General features: G+C 43.2%; 1 protein-coding gene across 1 annotated transcript; it reads left to right on the top strand.

Annotated features, from left to right (window-relative positions):
- Positions 1 to 34: 34 nt before the first annotated feature.
- On the top strand, positions 35 to 17,382 carry LOC311129876 (integral membrane protein 2B-like). The gene is made up of 6 exons (XM_084162396.1): positions 35 to 338; positions 14,804 to 14,935; positions 15,151 to 15,363; positions 15,497 to 15,607; positions 15,816 to 15,966; positions 16,407 to 17,382. Exons 1-6 carry the CDS (start codon positions 258 to 260, stop codon positions 16,493 to 16,495), a joined length of 777 nt encoding a protein of 258 aa, XP_084018522.1. The 5' UTR covers positions 35 to 257; the 3' UTR covers positions 16,496 to 17,382.
- The last annotated feature ends 3,693 nt before the right edge of the window (positions 17,383 to 21,075 follow it).

Raw genomic sequence — 21,075 nt, 5'->3', positions numbered from 1 at the left:
AGTCACTGAGGCCAAAATAGAAAGAGGCGGAGCCACATCTATACTGAAGAACATAGTCTTCGCTGGAAGCTAATTAGGTGTTGTGCGCTCAGCTGTTGAGTTGAGGTGAATACTTGGTTGAGTCGGGCAGCACGAGCTGTGTGTGTTTATCTGCGACGTCGTAGGAGCTATCTACATCAGCAAGATTCCAAACAACTTCGACGTGCTAAACACACTCGCTCTGTTCTTTTGAAATCAACCAAAGTGCAAATTTGACGATGGTGAAGGTATCTTTTAATTCGGCCCTTGGGCAGAAGGACATGAAAAAGGACAGCGAAACCCTCATTCCCGAGGACAAGGTGAGTAAATACGACTCTGCGAATAGCTATCAAGGATAACAGTTGAACAGACACGGATGGCTAAATCTTCGATCACCTAGTTAGCTCCTTTAGCCATATCAGAGATTAGCCAGTACATTATATAGCTAGCTAATTGCCTAAATTAGATACATTTGAAAGTGAAAGTAATATTTGACAAAATGTGTCTAATTTAACGTTAGTTCTGAGACTTTTGCGTAATCAGCTCTCAACAATTCACTGACCACCATTATATAACGTTAAATTATAGCCTACAGGGGCTGCCAGTTATTGCTTTCTTTTCCCTTAATTGCAAATGGCAGGCTGACTGTCAATTCATGTTTTGAGTTTTGGAGATCAGCTGGGACTTGTTGGTCACTTGAAGCCTGCCCTTGTTTCAGTGTTCAGTCCCTGCTGCTTGCATTGATACACCCTCAACTGTTCTTTCTCATTCCAAGAACGGCAGTAGCGTTATGATAAGGGTTATCAACACGGAAATGTCATCATTCTGTTTGTCAGTGTTGGTTGGACCAAGAAGTGTACAGACACGTTAATTTCTAAGAACGGTATGATCCCAGGTCTGTAGAAATTATCTAAAATAAGAAACTTTGTCCACAGGGGGGACATTTCTCTTGGACATTGTAACTACACCATCTCAAAAATACATGAATAAATGGTATATGAAATATGCATGACCGAGGCCTACATGACACAATGCACATGCATCACATGCTCACAACTGATGGGAAGAGTTGGAGCTGTGAGACGGCACTCACTTATCATCAAATCCATGCCAATTGGGCAGGTTGCCCTTGAGAAGATGATGTGAAGTGGCAGGCAAGTCTGCATTGCAAATAACTCCATCTGTCTCCCCTCACTAACTCATACTATTCAATACATTTTTAAGTGCACAGTTCTGTCTATCCTTCCACCCATTCAGATTCTCCCATAGCCTAGATTGCTTCCCCTTGGGGAAATGTGTCTTGGGTCTCCCAACAAGCCCATCATTGTATTACATTTATCACAACACAAAACAATACAGGGTTTACATACAGTCAATATGGATAATGGAACCAATGTAACCTCCATACATTGGTCAAATCAAATCAAGCGTTAATAATACAGCACATTTCAGACATGGAATGCAACGCAATGTGCTTTACAGGAAAAAAAAAAAAACTGCACGACTAAAAAGCACCCTAGGGGAAAGCAAAGCTAAAAATATGTTTTAAGATCTCTTTTAAATATGTCCACAGTTTCAGCCTCTTCAGGTTCTCTGGCAGGCTATTCCAGAGGCTGGGGGCATAATAACTAAAGGCTGCCTCCATGCCTCTTGGTCCTAGGCTTTGGGGTAGTTAAAAGGCCAGTGCCAGAGGACCTGAGGGACCTACTGGGTAGATAACTTTAAAGCATGTCTGACATGTATTGGGATGCACAATTGTGGATTGATTTAAAAACCAATAGAAGAATCTTATAATTAATTCTAAAACTCACAGGCAGCCAGTGCAGAGACCTCAAAACTGGTGTAATGTGTGCTCTCCATTTTGGTCAGTACCCGTGTTGCAGCATTCTGTATGTTTTGCAGTTGACCAATAGCTTTCTTGGGTAGACCAGACAGGAGAGCAATACAGTAGTCAAGCCTGCTTGTAATAAAAGCTTGGATGAGTGTGTCTATCAGCCTGAAACCGAAACGGCTGCACCTTGGCAATGTTCCTCAGGTGATTAAAAAGCTATTTTGGTCACATTCCTGATGTGTGATTCAAAATGTAATTCATAATCTAAAATAACACCTAGGTTTTTTACCTGGTGTTTATTGCCTGTGAATTAAAATGTATGGCTAGATTCTCTCTGTGCTTTGGCTCCAACAATAAGTATCTCGGTCTTGTCTTGATTTAGCTAGAGGAAGTTGTGAGCCATCCAAGTATTTAAATCACTAATAGTCTAATAATTGATCCATGGAGCCAAAATCCTCTGGTGACACATGTAAAGTTGTGTATCATCTGCGTAGCAGTGAAAATCTATGCTGTGCTTTCTGATAACGCTGCCAAGGGGTAACATATCATTTATAAACTGAACAGTTCCGGACCCAAAACCGAACCTTGTGGAACGCCACATGATATGTATTTTCTCTGAGTTATGTTCACCAAGGGTGACAAACTCTCGACCAGTTAAATAGGTCCTAAACCTATTTCGAACTGGACCGTAGAGGCCAACCCTCCTCTCCAGTCTGTCCAGAAGGACATCATGGCCAACAGTGTCGAATGTTGCACTAAATCCAAGAGTACAAGGACAGAGAGCTGTTTGGCATCTGTGTTGGCTCTAAGATCATTTACCGCTTTAACTAAGGCTGTATCCGTGCTGTGGTGGGCATGAAAACCAGATTGGAATTTTTCAAAAATGGAGTTGGTACTTAAACAATTATTTAGCTGTTTGAACACCAATTTCTCCAGAATTCTACTTAAGAATGTAAGGTTGGAGATTGGCTGAAAATTGCGAAGAGCTGAATAATCTAGATTACTTTTCTTCAGAAGGGGTTTCACCATAGCAGTTTTTAGTGGAGTGGGGAAAGTGCCTGTGAACAGGGAGTGATTAACGATAGTTTGCACTTTTTCAGATATGCAACTAAAAACTGTTTTGAAGAACGTGGTGGGGATAGGATCGAGAAGGCAGGTAGATGTCTGTGTCAACCAGGGAAAATCAATCCATAGTGCCTTTGCGTGGTAGGCTAGGGAACATATCAAATATTCCCATCAGGTCTTGCTTGACTGATACCCAGCCTAATGTTTATTTTATCTCTGAAATATGCGGGGGTAGGATTTATCAGGCCATCAATGGTCAAGATGCGCTCTCAAGAATTATTCTGATTTTAATAGTGATCAAGTTAGAAAAATGAGCCCGTCTGGGCAATTTCTAATTGCCTTGTTATATATGCCCAAGCTGCTCTCTTAGAATATCATAATGGACCTGCAACTTTGACTTTCTCCATTTCCGCTCTGCCTTTCTGTAACTTTTCTTTTAGTTGATTTGTTTCCTCACTCATCCAAGGGGCTCTCTGTTTGGATGTGGCCTTTTTCAAATTTACAGGAGCTATGGCATCAATGGTTGCCCTTAATTTGTTATTAAAGTTATCAACTAAATCATCACAAGAGGAAGGCAGAATAGGTGATGGAGTATTGTTCATACACTCAATAAAATCTGTATCAACCTCATCAGCTACTATTTGACCCATCACCCTAAATCACCATAACTTTCTCATATTAGTGGGAGATTCCACCAACATCAGTGAGTTTCTGTGGTTTTCCTCTAGATTCTGAAATGTGTAATTGGACCTCTATCTTTTCTCATCTTGACCTCAAACTGTACAGAGATAGGCTTTTGGTTTTCACCTTTCCACACATTCTTAGCCCCTGGCCATATAGTCCTTCTGTCTCAATCTGTATAATCACACTTAAGTTCTTCCTCCCTGGTTTGAAGTGGTCTTTAACTAATGCTGCATTTTTCACCTGCAGGGGGTTTTCTGTAGCTTTGCCTAGTGGTTCCACATGCGTTTCTATGAACATCTTAAGACTTGATTCACTTGAGTAACCAAGATGAAGAAGACCCATCATTACAGTATGCTTGCTCCTTTGAACTTTTTGGGGTAATTATTTTGTTGACCATTATCTTGTTTTCTTTGGGAAGTCAGCGTTTTCATGCTGGCCAAACATTTATATCAATGAGTTTAAGTTTCGAGGTACAGCAAGAGGACCAAAGTAGCCTACTCCTGGGCCCAATAGGCAACATCCATTCAGGATTGTTCCTCAAGTGGCATTGAGGTTAACTAGGCATAGGCTTCATTCAAATAGCCAACATTTCATGGGCTTCATAGATGGGTTGGCTGACAATGGCACGAAAAGGATGCGCACGCATCGGTGGCCGAAAGGCTTGTGTGTGTTATGATTCTGAACGGTCAGATAGCTAGCAACAATGACAAGAAGCTGCCATGTGGGGAATCATAGGTGGCCTGTTTCTGGTCATTGTATCTTGTTATTGATACCATGTCTTGTTTTGACTGATTTCATGTCTATGCTAATATGGCAATTTGATAGCTAACCAATAACTGTAATGTATTTCAGAGACAACAAGTGCTCATTGTGCAAATGTATTTGTTTTCAAGAAACATTTGGAGACAAAATAGTTTACATGTTAACAGTCTAAGCCAGGGCTCTGTTCCTGTAGAGCTACCGTCCTGTAGGTTTTCACTCCAACCCTAATCTAGCACACCTGATTCTAATAATTAGCTGGTTGATAAGCTGAACCAGGTTAGTTATAACTGGGGTTGGAGCGAAAACCTACAAGAGGGTAGCTCTCTAGGAACAGGGTTGGAGACCCCTGGTCTAATCCAACCCTGTCTGTTTTGCCCAATAGTTGCGGTTTTGTTTCTAAATAACCAACCCGTCTATAAAATGGAGGGAGGTGTTTTCACAACACTTCCCAGTAGGCAGGATGAAGCTTCCCTGGCTGGGAAAGCCGTCTCAGGGAATGTGAAGGTCAGTGGCTGTAGCTCATCAGATGGCGTGAGAGATGGACAGTGGGAGGGACGGCTCTGTTCACACTCTGCCTGATTAACGGACGCAGAGTGATTTGGCAGCGGGCAGGAGACAGGGCAGCTGCACATGCCTTGTGTGTATCAGGGGTTCTGCCAAGAGCAAGCCAGAGTGCTGCTCTGCAACCACTTAACAGTTCACTAATATTATGTAAATATAGCCCAACTTCATAATTATACAGACACTCACACTAACAACACAGAGGCACCCTAGAATGTGGTAATATTATAGGGCCCTATAAAAATCCGCGTTGCGGATGGAATCACATTTTCATTTACGTCATTTAGCAGACGCTCTTATCCAGAGCGACTTACAAATAGATCACGGAATCCAGACATTAAAACGGAATTCAATATACATTTTTTTTATTAAACTTAGTAGGACATCAACTACATCTATTGAACTTAGTAGAAATGTCATTAATTTGCCCAAGATTATAATATGACATGAACAAAATGCATTAATTATTTGTATTTTCCTTCAGCTTTCTGAAGAGGCAACGGCACAGGAATGCCCCTGTCTGTGTTCGCATTTGTCTACCACTTTGTGTAGCTGTTAGTGATGATGCTAATGTATGACAACCGCCTTCTGTTAGATGGAAAGACTTTCCCAAAAACCTTTTAAATTAAATATTAACTACAAAGTAGCCTATGCCTACCTTGCAGAATGATCTCATGATTATTTGCATCAATCCAGTGGCCATTTTGTTTAGCAAACTCTGCAATCACATGAGCGCTACAGAAACACCGCTAACCAAGTAAAGGTCTGTGGCTGGTGCCCAGTTGAATTAAAGGCTAACTACACCCAAAATTCAAAATATTTTAGATTTTTCCCAGACCTCAAAAGTGGTCTCCTGATGTGGTTTTAAGAATTCTTGTGGACTTTAAAAATCTACAAAATTCGATATTCTGTTAAATATGATTTGTAGAGCAATAACCTTAAACGGAAACCTGAACAAAATGGAGAAAACAGAATTTGTGAAAAAATAAAACAGATTTTATAGGGCCCTATACTCCTATGCTAGCCACTTTCTAAACAAACAGGCTGCCCAGATGGCAGAAATTAATACAAAGTAGGATCAAATAATATTCAGAAGTTCATAGACTAGGCCTTGTTCTGTCTTATGCAAGGGATTCTTTCAGAGTAAAGGCCTATAGGACAGTAGAGCTGGCTTGGCTCTGAACTTCATCAGGCTCAGACAGCAAAGTGGTTAGCAAGGCTATCTTAAATAAGACCTGCTGGCAATACGTTCACTGAGCATTACTGAGGAGATATTCTGGGCATGTTGGGGTGGAGAAGGAAGGAGACGAGGATTTAGTTGCCTGTGCATGTTTATTTACATGTGCTTACTTGTGTGTGTACTGTGTTGCCTAGTTGTTGTGGGTGTGTCAGTTTATAGTATCGTGATTTTGGTTAATTCGAGTGGAAGCACGATGGTATGACCATGGTGAAGGCTTATCGGTCAGAGGCTTAAATTGGGTCATTGCGCCCCACAATCTCCCTCTCTCACGTGGACATATAGAGGCATAGCTCCCCAGCAGAACCAAGTGTGATGTGATTCTGAATTGTCTGGTCAAGAGCCCAGTCCAAAAACAACCATTTGATCTATCAGCAGACAGTTGGGGCCTTGTAGAAGAGAGTCAGATGGGGGAGGGGTGCAAATTGGAGTAGATGCGAGGGAGAGCAGAGGGGTAGTCTGGTACACAGGACTCACCCTGGCACTGCATGCTTATGCTGCTACCTCAGCCTGTGTTCTATGAGCCTGTGTGTTCTGAGAGGCTGTGTGTTCTATGAGCCTGTGTGTTCTGAGAGGCTGTGTGTTCTACGCGGCTGTGTTCTGTGAGGCATGTGGAGCCCTGGGGGATTACACCCTATTTGCTCTGATACAGACTCAGCCAGGGAGCTTTAGCCTAGTGCCTCCCACAAGGCGGTGACCACTAAAACTGGGAGAGATTAACCAACCAGCCGCAAGAGAAAAGGCAAGAAGAGGACAACCTCACCCACTCATTACATTCACTCCATTCAAGGTGCGCTACGCAGAAATCGCATAAACCATTTCCTGGTTGCTAAAATTCTAATAGTTCTCCTAATTTCAGTTTGTGACAACAAGCAAGTATTGTGTAGAGAATCATTGTACCATCTAAACCGCTGCGAAGTATCTTTTCCATAACCAAAAATATTGTTTTCAGCTGTTTTGAAGCTGGTGTACAAAACCGAAAGTAAGGGAAGCAAAAACAAAACTTAAGAACAGGAAGCGTAGAAATAGCACACATAGAGATCCACCACTTCTAAGACTTGCTTTCAATGAGTGACAGATCTATAACTATTTCTATGTGAATTTGGTCGGGTTGGCCGAAAAGTTACATATTGCAGCTTTCACTTCACTCAATGACTGACTGACAGTCTGTCACTCCATTTACCCCCCCCCCCCCCCCCCCCCCCCCGCCCCCCCCCCCCGCCACGCCACGCTGCTTATCTCTTTCAGAGTGAAGGATGAGGTTTCACAGACAATCCTTGAGTTACTGAAACTGTAGCTCTTCTTTTGACACAGTGATAGACTACCTGTCTCCAAGCTACTGAAACTCTACCTCTTTTCAGGGTATTGTTACATTCCTGAACATTAAAATGAAGACATTCTGTCAATGCAAAAGTAGAAAGGGAAGTATTTTCTCTCCTTGCTGGGAAAGAGGCATACTATAACAAAAAGGAATAGAAATTCAGAAGTTAAACAAATTATACTCATCTGTCATTTTGTCATTTTTTTAGATTGTAAATGCCACTGTAATACAGCACAGCTTGATCATGAAGACCATGTGTCAGTACCACTGAATTAGATATAGGCCTAGGTAGTTTGCATACTGGAAACTTGGCCACACCTGCTGTATCCTCGTCATCCGTGGCAGCAGCAGGTTGGGGAGCAAGTGTAAACTTGCAGGAACACACCTGAGGGACAGATGGGTCTTAGTCGGAACAGAGGGAGAGGCTAGACGACGAAGACAAGCCAAGGGATAGGAGGACTCTGACGCAACCTATTTCGTTTTCTTACAATAGGAAATGTGAGCAGCTGAGTTCACCCTCAAGGCCATAGGGAGAAAGGAGAGGCCACACCAACATTTTAAAACTCATAAATACACCCTCCCAACCCACGTAGCATATGGTGCCCTCTATACCATGTGAGACCACCACCATGATGATATTCAAAGGTAAAGCATACGTGTTTGTCTGTTGTGGCTTCTCCCTCCAAAGGGCTGAAGACCCAACAACACTTTGAAGCTCAAACACATAGCTCATGTGGTGTCTCGTACCATATAAGGATCGGAGCATTTATCTGCGAGGAAGCAGAAGTGTTAGTGTGTATTGGTTTCCTTGATATGGCTGGTTTGGACACACAGACAGAGCATTGATCATCACCCTAGCGTGACTGCAGCCCAGATGAAGAGCCAGTGGCCTGAGGGGGCTTGGCAGAGCAGCAGAGTGGAAGCCAACCTCTGTCTGAGCAGAGTGGGGAGAGTAAACATTAACAAAGTAAACATTTAACAAAGTATAGGCATTAGGAAACGATTAGGCTGCATACTGTAAAACACATCAAGTATTTTCAAGCAAATGCTGGAGAGTAAAATAATTGAATTGTAACTGTTTATCGACCCTTGGTCTTTATCAAGACCATTAGGTCTCTTTTTTTTCTTCTCTCCCTCTGATGAATATCTACTTGGATATCCCGTACCAGCTTCAATCCTCTGGGTGTGTGTATGTTCTAACCCTTCTCTCACGGAAATTGGGAAATAAACATGGTCAGAACAGAAGAACACAAAAGAGGAAGTGAATTGTAGCTGGCCGGAGAACAAAACTGAGACTAAATTCATTTGAGCGCAGCGGCCTTGCTGTCAGAGTTCAATGAGAGAGGAAACCTGAGGGGGGGTCATGGTATGAGAGAGAACTTTGATAAAGCCTCTTGCTCCAAACCGAGTGTATCCACACCGAAGACACTGGGGTGTTTCAGAAGTTCTGAAACCCATCGGTTGGCATGTTGGGTCAAGTTCATGGCTTCGTGCACATACTTACACTACCAGACTGGTACAAAACCATCTCTGAGAAGTACAGGAAGTAAGCAGTGAACTACCACAGCTAGAGATGTGATCACTCTGAGTGTGTTTTGGTGCGATGGTGTGAGATGTAGGCCCACCACATCATTTGAATCAGATGTTGTCATTGGCAGAGGCTCTGGTTGCTAATGAAGCAGAAGTTTCTGTTTTTAATGCATTTTTATACTAAACAAAAATATAAACGCAACATGTAAGGTGTTGGTCCCATGTTTCATGAGTTGAAATAAAAGATCCCAGAAATGTTCCATACGCACAAATCTTATTTCTCTCATTTTGTGCACAAATTTGTTTACATCCCTGTTAGTGAGCATTTCTCCTTTGCCAAGATAATCCATCCACCTGACTGGTGTGGCATATCAAGAAGCTGATTAAACAGCATGATCATTACACAGGTGGGGACACTAAAATGTGTAGTTTTGTCACACAACACAATGCCACAGATGTCTCAAGTTTTGAGGGAGTGTGCAATTGGCATGCTGACTGCAGGAATGTCCACCAGAGCAGTTGTCAGCGAAATTAATGTTCATTTCTCTACCATAAGCCACCTCCAACGTCGTTTTAGAGAATTTGGCAGTATGTCCAACCAGCCTCCCAACCGCAGACCACGTGTAACCACACCAGCCCAGGACCTCCACATCTGTCTTCTTCACCTGCGGGATGGTCTGAGACGAGCCACCCGCTGAAACTGTGGGTTTGCACAACCAAATAAATTCTGCACAAACTGTTTGAGAAGCTCATCTGCATGCTCGTCGTCCTCACCAGGGTCTTGACCAGACTGTAGTTAGGCGTCATTACCGACTTCAGTGGGCAAATGCTAACCTTCGATGGCCACTTGCATGCTGGAGAAGTGCTCTTCACGGATTTAATCCCGGTTGCAACTGTACCAGGCAGGTGGAAGACTTGTATGGAGTCGTGTTCGCGAACGGTTTGCTGATGTCATGGGGCACTCTGTTCACAACGTTGGTGGGGTTATGGTATGGGCAGGCATAAGCTACGGACAACGAACACGTTTTATCGATGGCAATTTGAATGCACAGAGATACCGTGAAGAGATACTGAGGCCCATTGTCGTGCCATTCATCTGCCGCCATCACCTCATTTCAGCATGATAATGCATGGCCCCATGTCGCAAGGATCTGTACACAATTCCTGGAAGCTGAACATTTCCCAGTCACCCATTGAGCATGTTTGGGATGCTCTGGATCAACGTGTACGACAGTGTGTTCTAGTTCCCGCCAATATCCATTCCATCAACTTCGCACAGCCATTGAAAAAGTGGGACAACATTCCACAGGCTACAATCAACAGCCTGATCCACTCTAAGTGAAGGAGATATCGTGCTGCATGATGCAAATGGTGGTCTCACCAGATACTTACTTCTGATCCACGCTCCTACTTTTTTAAGGTATCTATGACCAACAGATATTCATACAGTACTAGTCAAAAGTTTTGACACACCTACTCATTCAAGGGGTTTTCTTTATTTTTACTATTTTCTACATTGTAGAATAATAGTGAAGACCTCAACTATGAAATAACACAAATGGAATCATGTAGTAACCAAAAAAGTGTTAAACAAATCCAAATATTTTATATTGGAGATTCTTCAAAGTAGCCAACCTTTGCCTTGATGACAGCTTTGCACACTCTTGGCATTCTCTCAACCAGCTTCATGAGGAATGCTTTTCCAACAGTCTTGGAGTTCCCACATGTGCTGAGCACTTGTTGGCTGCTTTTCCTTCAATCTGCCGTCCGACTCATCCCAAACCATCTCAATTGGGTTGAGGTCGGGGGATTGTGGAGGCCAGGTCATCTGATGCAGCACTCCATCACTCTCCTTCTTGGTAAAATAGCCCTTACACAACCTGGAGGTGTGTTGGGTCTGGGTCATTGTCCTGTTGAAATACAAATGATAGTCCCACTAAGGCCAAACCAGATGGGATGGCGTAATGCTGTGGTAGCCATGCTGGTTAAGTGTGCCTTGAATTTTAAATAAATCACACAGTGTCACCAGCAAAGCACCATAACACCACCTCCTACATGCTTTACGGTGGGAACTACACATGCAGAGATCATCCGTTGACCCACACCGCGTCTCACACGGACACGGCGGTTGGAACCAAAAATCTCCAATTTGGACTCCAGACCAAAGGACACATTTCCACTGGTCTAATGTCCATTGCTCGTGTTTCTTGGCCCAAGCAGGTCTCTTCTTCTTATTGGTGTCCTTTAGTAGTGGTTTCTTTGCAGGAATTCAACCATGAAGGCCTGATTCACACAGTCCCCTCTGAACAGTTGATGTGTCTGACTTGACCAGTTCCTCTTACTGTAAGTCGAAGCCTATCCCTGGGAACTCTCCGCCTTCACTCAACAAAGGCAAAACCGCTCTGGCATTTGATCTCATGGGCGAGAGATTAGGAGTAAAAGCACCCAGAAATCCCCAGGAAATATTCATTTATTGCTATCTCTAGTAGGCTACATCACTTGCAGCCAAGGAGACCAAACAGAGTGAATAATGGGATGAATGTTTCTCTTTCTCCACCTTGCTCTTTCTCCATCTTGGTTTTTGCTATTAGCCTACGATCTTCCTGGAAACGCCACTGCTGCTCCCAGAGAGTTGTGTTGACGTTATTAAATTGAGGTCAGGCTGACTTACTTCTTGGGAAGGGCGAGTTGCTTGCGCTGTAGCTTTTCAGCTGAAGTTTGGTTGAGAATAAGGGCTCTTCCTTTAATGAGCTCTTTTGACCTAGAAACGCTGACTCATACAGTCATACCTTTTCATTAGTCGATTCATCAACTGTAAAGATGGGCTCAACAATAATGTTCTCAGTCAGCAAACTTGCTTCTTCGGAGGCCAACTCTAGAGCTTACTCTTGTTGAAATGGAGAGAAATTGGCCATCAGGGCTTTACTGAAGAATGTTAAGACTTTGGTGGTGGATAATGATTGTCCGCCAATGCCATTACCCACTCTCTCCCATTACCTTGGTCAGCTAGACCAGGGGTCGACCAATGCCTAGAAAACCCCTTCAGAAGGGGATATGCAGGTGGTGGAGGGGGACATGCTTTGGCATGTTTAAAGAAGGGAGACCTTATAGCTGGTCAGAGTCCATTAAGTCTGTGAAATCCCATGGTAGCTGGTTGTTAAACACCTTTGTTTGTTCTGTGTCCACCTGACTCACTCCCTCTGTCAACCTCAATCAGCTCAAAGTCTATGGCTGTGGATCCGAGCACTCTGCTGTTCTTTATAACCAGCAGTGCCTTTGGGCGGGTGGCAGTCCTCCATTTTTAGATAAGGGCTCTACGCTGACCTTAGGAGCACATGCGCCTAATTTGGAAAAAATGTAGGTGCAAACAAAGAAATGTATGAGCACAACAAAAAATATTTTAAGTATTAAAGCTATAATCATACATTTTTCTAGGCGAACTGGTGCTCCTAAAAGTCCAGGTCGCACAGCAAAATATTTAGGCACATTTGAGAGTAGAATGGTGGCACTATAGTATTGCACGGTATACCGAAACTTCGGTACTTTTTAAATACTAGAACATGAAAAATGGTTCAGTAGTTCAAAAAAAAAAAAAACACTGGGTACTTCTGTCAGATCAACTCTATCAGTGTAGCCGATGTCCCCCTTTTTAGCACGAAAGCACCGTGCCTGCTCCACTTAGCCTGCACTGGGAGTCTGGGCTGCATCATGTTAGCTCCCCACTCATGCTGCACCGACGTTAACACACTTGAATAATGTGACACGCCATGTAGAAATGTTGAAACTGTTCATTACTGTTTACAAAAAGTTACCGGTAGCTTCCAGCTTTGTAGGTTAACTTTTGTTGCTAGCTTACAGCTTAAGCTGTCTTCAATTCACTAACCTTGATACTTTGTTTGTGATACCTTAACGCAAAATATGCTGATTTCATAGATTGCCACCAAAACTTTATTCATTTACTTAATAGGTCTCTTTCATGTCGCTCCCAAAGATTACCTATTGCCTCAGCGAAATGACTGGGCGGCCCAGTCATGGCTAGTATATTTTATTTTATTTTATTTTTTGCATTTAAGCTAACCCTTTTCTTAACTTTAACCTAATTCTCCTAACCTGCTATGTTAATTCTCCTAACCTGCTACGAAAAGGCAAATCTGATGTTATTTTGTCAAAAGCTGGATCCCTTCTAGCCATGACCGGGCGGTCCTCTTGCCTCATGAATGACGTCATTACTGGTTAGACGGCGCACACTTTGATCAAATAAGCTACTTCTACCTATTTGTAAGTCGCTCTGGATAAGAGCGTCTGCTAAATGACGTAAATGTAAAAAAATGTAAATGTTCTATGCAAATGTTGTTGATCAGTACATAAGATAAGTCCCAAATGGAAGGGAAAATCTGGCAATACAAGATCAAGAACTCAATGCATGCACACATTCCTATTGAATATGCATTCACCTGTATTGTAAATAGGCCTAGGCTACATCTTGATTTACCCAGTTTATCAATAGAGATTTACCATTCAAAGAAATGATTACCATTATGTTATGTAGTTAGATTGGTAAAAACTAAGTCAAATTGATTGTATAATTGATTCATTAATGCATACATGGCTGTCTGAAAAATGTTGACGTAAAACATTTCTAATGTAGTGATATTTACATTTTAGTCATTTAGCAGATGCTCTTATCCAGAGCAACTTACATTAGCAATTAGGGTTAAGTGCCTTGCTCAAGGGCACATCGACAGATTTTTCACCTAGTCGGCTCGGGGATTAGAACCAGTGACCTTTCGATTACTGGCACAACGCTCTTAACCACTAAGCTACCTGCCGCCCTCAAAAGATGCCCAACTATTGAACAGAGCAATAGCTGAGTTTATCTGTCTGGATTAAGTGCCATTCTGTGACTTTGGTTAATATGCCTTCTTTTTTGTAGTGGTATCGTTTTGATATTGTTTTAGTATCGAGAATCGTGATACTAACCCTGGTAAAAAAAATCTGGTATCGTGACAACACCTCACTGTAGAGCCCTTTTAGATATTTTACCCTTCTCAAATTCCCTAACAATCAAAGGAATGAACTTGAGACTGAATGTATTAATTCAGAAGGATCATAAGACCAGCTTTATTACACCAAGGTCCAAGGATCAAGCAGGCTATGACATTACAAATTGACTAATCAATGACATCATTCACATCAAGGTATTGGGAATATAAATGGTCTACTCCCTACCCTCTGTTTTTCTGTATGTTCTCCTTCTACTCTCTCTACCTCTTTCTCTCTCTCCCTCATGTTGCTTATTTGTTTCTCTGATTTGCATCATGATGACTCACCCTGTTCTGTGCCTCTGGGGAGGATTCTGGAGCCCTCTTCATCCCTTACTCAAACACAGCCTTTGTTTGGACTCATCTCCCCCCCCCCCTCCTCTCCCAATGTGCTGCACCCTCTATCAACATTGAGCCCCACCTCTTTGTTTTGAACCAGGAGTGTTGCCAAAACTCTCATAACTAGTTTGGGTGCCTGTGCCCATCACTCCTACACTGCCTGGAAGCAAGCAAGTGAGGGTGAGGGGGACAAGGAAAGTGAGAGAAATGCATGGTGAATGGCGCGAAAGGGCAGGGAAAGGAGAGTGTAGAGATGATGAGAAGTAAAGAGATGAGGATTGAATGACTTGGAAACATCTGTGGTGAACTGTGCTCTTGACATGAAGAATTAAAATCTGTTCTTTGTCACATTTCAAAAACAATAAATAGTTCCTGTGTCTCACATCCTCCCTCTTCTCTCCGTGTTTCTCCAGGATCCGGAGGTGGCTCTGCCGGTGCGTCAGCAGTCCAAGGCCTGGTGCTGGTGCATGTGCCTGGGCCTGGCCCTCATGCTGTCTGGCGTGGTGGTGGGAGGGGCCTACCTGTACAGGTACTACATCCTGGAGGTGAGACTGGACTACTCAGACCCCAGCGTCTATCTATGGCTTACTAAATGCACTATAGCTGGCTTGATTCTAATGTAATTTACACTTTTTTTGAATAAGTTATTGTATTTGAATACAACATAATTCAAATTTGTATTTGACAAAAGAGACATGATGCTAGAAGGGTAAATAAGTGTAAATATAAACGTTTTGCTGTGTTTCCTCCCTTCTAACAGGAGGGCCAGGTGTTTGTGTGCGGGGTGAAGTACCGTGAGGAAGACATGATGATCCTGGAGGAGGAGGACGTGGAGGTGGACCTGCCCTCCAGATTCAAGATGATCCAGGAGAACATCCGCGTACTGGAGGACCAGGAGGTGGCTCTCATCAACGTACCCGTGCCTGAGTTCGACGACAGCGACCCTGCCGACATCGTCCACGACTTCCAAAGGGTAAGAGTCCGTATTCCTGAATTAGACCACTGCGCCACTCGGGAGTCAATCCAGACCATGGATTGTCTGTGTTTAGTGGAGTTCCATGAGGTTGTTCTCTGACTGAGTTTGTTCTGTTGGCTCCTCTCCACAGAGACTGACTGCCTACCTGGACCTGTTCCTGAACAAATGCTACGTCATCCCCCTCAACACCTCCATTGTCATGCCTCCCAAGGACTTCCTGGAGCTGTTGGTCAACATCAAGGTAACAGGAACTGCTTTATGAATTATGTTACAATAATGATGGTAATACATTCGATTTCTTACGCACTTGTCTGGACACCCAATGTAATCTTATACTATTTTTATAATGATGTAAGACCATCTCGGTGATAACAAATGTTTTGAAATTAACCACCCAGTAGCACTAGGTCATGATACTAATGATATGTTATTCAATGTTGTACCCCCAGGCTGGTACCTACCTTCCCCAGTCCTACTTGATCCATGAGGAGATGGTGGTGACTGAGCGCCTGGAGGACGTGGAACAACTGGGATACTTCATTAACAACCTCTGCCAGGGCAAGGACACCTACAAGCTGGAGCGCAGAGACAGGATCCTGGGTCAGTACACACAGACCTGTTTAAATACACACACATGCGCATATACAACACGCATGTATATACATCACACCTCACACACGCACACTACATAGTTGTTTGGACAAGTTAAGAATCATGCGAACATGCCCAAAGGTAAAGGGCTTCTCCTACATTCAGCCTTCTTTGCATGAGATATCGACTGACTGCTCTAAGCACACAGTTAGACCTCACATACCTTATACACCTCTCACACAAAGATATGCATGTATTCGCGCGCACACACACGTCTTATAAAACTACCACATGGGCATTGCGACATATCTGATTCATACCTTTCCAAAATGATGTTTTCCCAAGTCTTGTAGGAGCCTGTATGAACAACCAACCACCATTGTGGCAGCTCATAATGGTTTTTATCAGGTGTAGATCAGCATTTAACCTCTCCATCCCCCACATTACAGGTATGCAGAAGAGAGAAGCTCTCAACTGCCACAAGATCCGTCACTTTGAGAACAAGTTTGTGGTGGAGACCTTGATCTGTGAGCCCTAGTGACGTCGTTGTGGCCGTGGGAAAAGTGGCACATTGTCTCTATACAACCTCGCTTCATTTTACTGGGAGCGCAGTTGGAGATTTGTAATTGTAGATTTCTCTGTTTTAAATGTTTCCATTTGTTATTTTACTTCAAGTAGTTTTGTGTGCAAGAGAATTGTAATGTGAAAAGGGGCAATTAGTCTCTACTTAAAACATGTAAAAAAGGGTAACAGTCAGTAGCGTGTATTTGTTTTTATTATGCACGGACACAATTCAACAAAAGACAGTAGGGTTCTATTTTAGGAAGGATCTTTTCGAGGGCGGGACTGCTAGCTTGTCAGAAATGTAAACCTCACTAATGATTTGAGATCTATGTTTAGTTTACTGGGATCAAAAACAGGGATTAAGGGTTGAATTGACGCAGAACATGTATGGTATAGACTTAATTAAACAATCATCTAATTGTATTTTTTAATACAGAAATGAAAATGTGCAAAGGCATGGCAAATGGATACTTTTGTACCACTGAACCTGGTTTTAGAAGGGACTATTCCAGGGAGTTTTCTAGATTTTATATTTTAATTGTCTGCTGTAACTATTAATATACTGCAAATATGATTTCTTAACTGTAAAACATCTTAAGATAAGAGTGTGGATAAATGTTTCTTTCATCTAGCTTTAAGAAAACATAAATCAAGACAATTGTCTAAAGAATTAAAATCAGAAGGTTATTCATTCTTATACAACAGTAACACTTTTATTTCACCTGTTTTTTTGTTTTCTTTCTTTCTTTCTCCAAATGTACCAGTTTTTGATTTTTTTTTTTTTATCACTCGTACTAATTTGTATATAACCTCTAAAGATTATGACCAACACCACAATAAATCTTAAACCAGTAATACGGATATTCTAGTTTGGCCAGTGTGTTCCTTAATGCCACATTTTACTCTGACAGACCACACAGAGATGCTGGTCATAAAGTAGATTGCAACCCCACCCCCTTTGGCAGGATTTTTATTTATTTATTTCACCTTTATTTAACCAGGTAAGCCAGTTGAGAACACGTTCTCATTTACAACTGCGACCTGGCCAAGATAAAGCACAGTAGTGCGATAAAAACAACAGAGTTACATATGGGGTAAACAAAACAAAGTCAAAAATACAACAGAAAATATATATACAGTGTGTGCGAATGTAGTAAGTTATGGAGGTAAGGCAATAAATAGGCCATAGTGCAAAATAGTTACAATTTCGTATTAACACTGGAATGATAGATGTGCAAATAGAGATACTGGGGTGCAAATTAGCTAAATAAATAACAATATGGGGATGAGGTAGTTGGGTGGGCTAATTTCAGAATGGCTGTGTACAGGTGCAGTGATCGATAAGCTGCTCTGACAACTGACACTTAAAGTTAGTGAGGGAGATAAGAGTCTCCAGCTTCAGAGATTTTTGCAGTTCGTTCCCGTCATTGGCAGCAGAGAACTGGAAGGAATGGCGGCCAAAGGAGGTGTTGGCTTTGGGGATGACCAGTGAGATATACCTGCTGGAACGCATACTACGGGTGGGTGTTGCTATGGTGACCAGTGAGCTAAGATAAGACTGGGATTTGCCTAGCAGTGATTTATAGATGACCTGGAGCCAGTGGGTTTGGCGACGAATATGTAGTGAGGACCAGCCAACAAGAGCGTACAGGTCACAGTGGTGGGTAGTATATGGGGCTTTGGTGACAAAACGGATGGCACTGTGATAGACTACATCCAATTTGCTGAGTAGAGTGTTGGAGGCTATTTTGTAAATGACATTGCCGAAGTCAAGGATCGGTAGGATAGTGAGTTTTACGAGGGCATGTTTGGCAGCATGAGTGAAGGAGGCTTTGTTGCGAAATAAGAAGCCGTTTCTAGATCTAACTTTTGATTGGAGATGCTTAATGTGAGTCTGGAAGGAGAGTTTAGTCTAACCAGACACCTAGGTATTTGTAGTTGTCCGCATACTCTAGGTCAGACCCGCCGAGAGTAGTGATTCTAGTCGGGTGGGCGGGTGCAAGCAGCGTTCGGTTGAAGAGCATGCATTTAGCTTTACTAGTGTTTAAGAGCAGTTGGAGGATACGGAAGGAGTGTTGTATGGCATTGAAGCTCGTTTGGAGGTTTGTTAACACAGTGTCCAATGAAGGGCCAGATGTATACAAAATGGTGTCGTCCGCATAGAGGTGGATCCGAGCGTCACCAGCAGCAAGAGCGACATCATTGATATACACAGAGAATAGAGTCAGCCCGAGAATTGAACCCTGTGGCACCCCCATAGAGACTGCCAGAGGTCCAGACAACAGGCCCTCCAATTTGACACATTGAACTCTATCTGAGAAGTAGTTGGTGAACCAGGCGAGGCAGTCATTAGAGAAACCAAGGCTATTTAGTCTGCCAAAAAGAATGCAGTGATTGACGGAGTCGAAAGCCTTGGCCAGGTCGATGAAGACTGCTGCGCAGTACTGTCTTTTATCGATCGCGGTTATAATATCGTTTAGGACCTTGAGCCTGGCTGAGGTGCACCCATGACCAGCTCGGAAACCGGATTGCATAGCGGAGAAGGTACGGTGGGATTCGAAATGGCTGGTGATCTGTTTGTTAACTTGGCTTTCAAAAACTTTTGAAAGGCAGGGCAGGATGGATATAGGTCTGTAACAGTTTGGATCTAGAGTGTCACCCCCTTTGAAGAGGGGGATTACCGCGGCAGCTTTCCAATCTCTGGGGATCTCAGAAGTTACGAAAAAGTGGTTGAACAGGCTAGTAATAGGGGTTGCGACAATTTCGGCGGCTAATTTTAGAAAGAAAGGGTCCAGATTGTCTAGCCCAGCTGATTTGTAGGGGTCCAGATTTTTCAGCACTTTCAGAACATCAGCTGTCTGAATTTGTGTGAAGGAGAAGCGGGGGGGGGGGCATGGGCAAGTTGCAGCGGAGGGTGCAGAGCTGGTGGCCGGGGTAGTGGTAGCCAGGTGGAAAGCATGGCCAGCCGTAGCAAAATGCTTGTTGAAATTCTCGATTATTGTAGATTTATCAGTGGTGACAGTGTTTCCTAGCCTCAGTGCAGTGGGCAGTTGGGAGGAGGTGCTCTTATTTTCCATGGACTTTACAGTGTCCCAAAACTTTTTGGAGTTAGTGCTACAGGATGCAAATTTCTGTTTGAAAAAGCTAGCCTTTGTTTTCCTAACTGATTGTGTATATTGGTTCCTGACTTCCCTGAAAAGTTGCATATCACGGGGGCTGTTCGATGCTAATGCAGTACGCCACAGGATGTTTTTGTGCTGGTCAAGTCTGAGGAGAACCAGGGGCTATATCTGTTCTTAGCTCTGAATTTTTGAATGGGGCATGCTTATTTAAGATTGAGAGGAAAGCACTTTTAAAGAACAACCAGGCATCCTCTACTGACGGAATGAGGTCAATATCCACCCAGGATACCCAGGCCAGGTCAATTAGAAAGGCCTGCTCGCTAAAGTGTTTTAGGGAGCGTTTGACAGTGATGAGGGGTGGTCGTTTGACCGCGGACCCATTACGGATGCAGGCAATAAGGCCATGATCGCTGAGATCCTGGTTGAAGACAGCGGAGGTGTATTTAGAGGGTAAATTTGTCAGGATGATATCTATGAGGGTGCCCATGTTTACAGATTTAGGGTTGTACCTGGCAGGTTCGTTGATAATTTGTGTGAGATTGAGGGCACCTAGTTTAGATTGTAGGTTGGCCGGGGTGTTAAGCATATCCCAGTTTATGTCACCAAGCAGTACGAACTCTGAGGATAGATGGGGGGCAATCAGTTCACATATAGTGTCCAGGGCACAGCTCGGGGCTGAGGGGGGTCTGTAGCAAGCGGCAACAGTGAGAGACTTATTTCTGGAAAGGTGGATTTTTAGAACTAGAAGCTCAAACTGTTTGGGCACAGACCTGGATAGTACGATAGAGCTCTGCAGGCTATCTCTACAGTAGATTGCAACCCCACCCCCTTTGGCAGTTCTATCGAGACGGAAAATGTTGTAGTTGGGGATGGACATTTCTGAATTTTTGGTGGCCTTCCTAAGCCAGAATTCAGACACTGCTAGAACATCAGGGTTGGCGGAGTGTGCTAACGCAGTGAATAACTCAAACTTAGGGAGGAGGCTTCGGATGTTAACGTGCAAGAAACCAAGGCTTTTACGGTTACAGAAGTCAACAAATGATAACGCCTGGGGAGTAGGAGTGATACTGGGGGCTACAGGGCCTGGGTTAACCTCTACATCACCAGAGGAGGAGTAGAATAGGGATATGGCTAAAGGCTTTAAGTACTGGTCTTCTAGTGCGTTGGGTACAGAGAAAACAAGGGGCCGATTTCCGGGCGTTGTAGAATAGATTCAGGGCATTATGTACAGACAAGGATATGGAAGGATATGAGTACAGTGGAGGTAAACCTAAGCGTTGGGTAACGATGAAAGAGATAGCATCACTGGAGGCACCGATTGAGTCGGTCTCCGCGTGTATGGGTGGGACAAAGGAGCTATCTAAGACAGGTTGAGCTGGGCTGGGGGATCTACAGTGAAATAGTACAATAAGAAATAACCGAAACAGCAATA

This window comes from Coregonus lavaretus, assembly GCF_964263955.1.
Source record: "Coregonus lavaretus genome assembly, chromosome: 5".
Classification (NCBI taxonomy): Eukaryota; Metazoa; Chordata; class Actinopteri; order Salmoniformes; family Salmonidae; genus Coregonus; species Coregonus lavaretus.
This window is presented reverse-complemented; position numbering and strand designations above follow the sequence as displayed.

What these genes read in the sequence shown, in the direction of transcription:
- LOC311129876 (XM_084162396.1), top strand. Translation starts at nt 258, where the DNA reads ATGGTGAAGGTATCTTTTAATTCGGCCCTTGGGCAGAAGGACATGAAA. An exon ending in ACAGGTACTACATCCTGGAG is followed by an intron (nt 14,936 to 15,150) that starts GTGAGACTGGAC and finishes CCCTTCTAACAG; the next exon opens with GAGGGCCAGGTGTTTGTGTG. An exon ending in TCGTCCACGACTTCCAAAGG is followed by an intron (nt 15,364 to 15,496) that starts GTAAGAGTCCGT and finishes TCCTCTCCACAG; the next exon opens with AGACTGACTGCCTACCTGGA.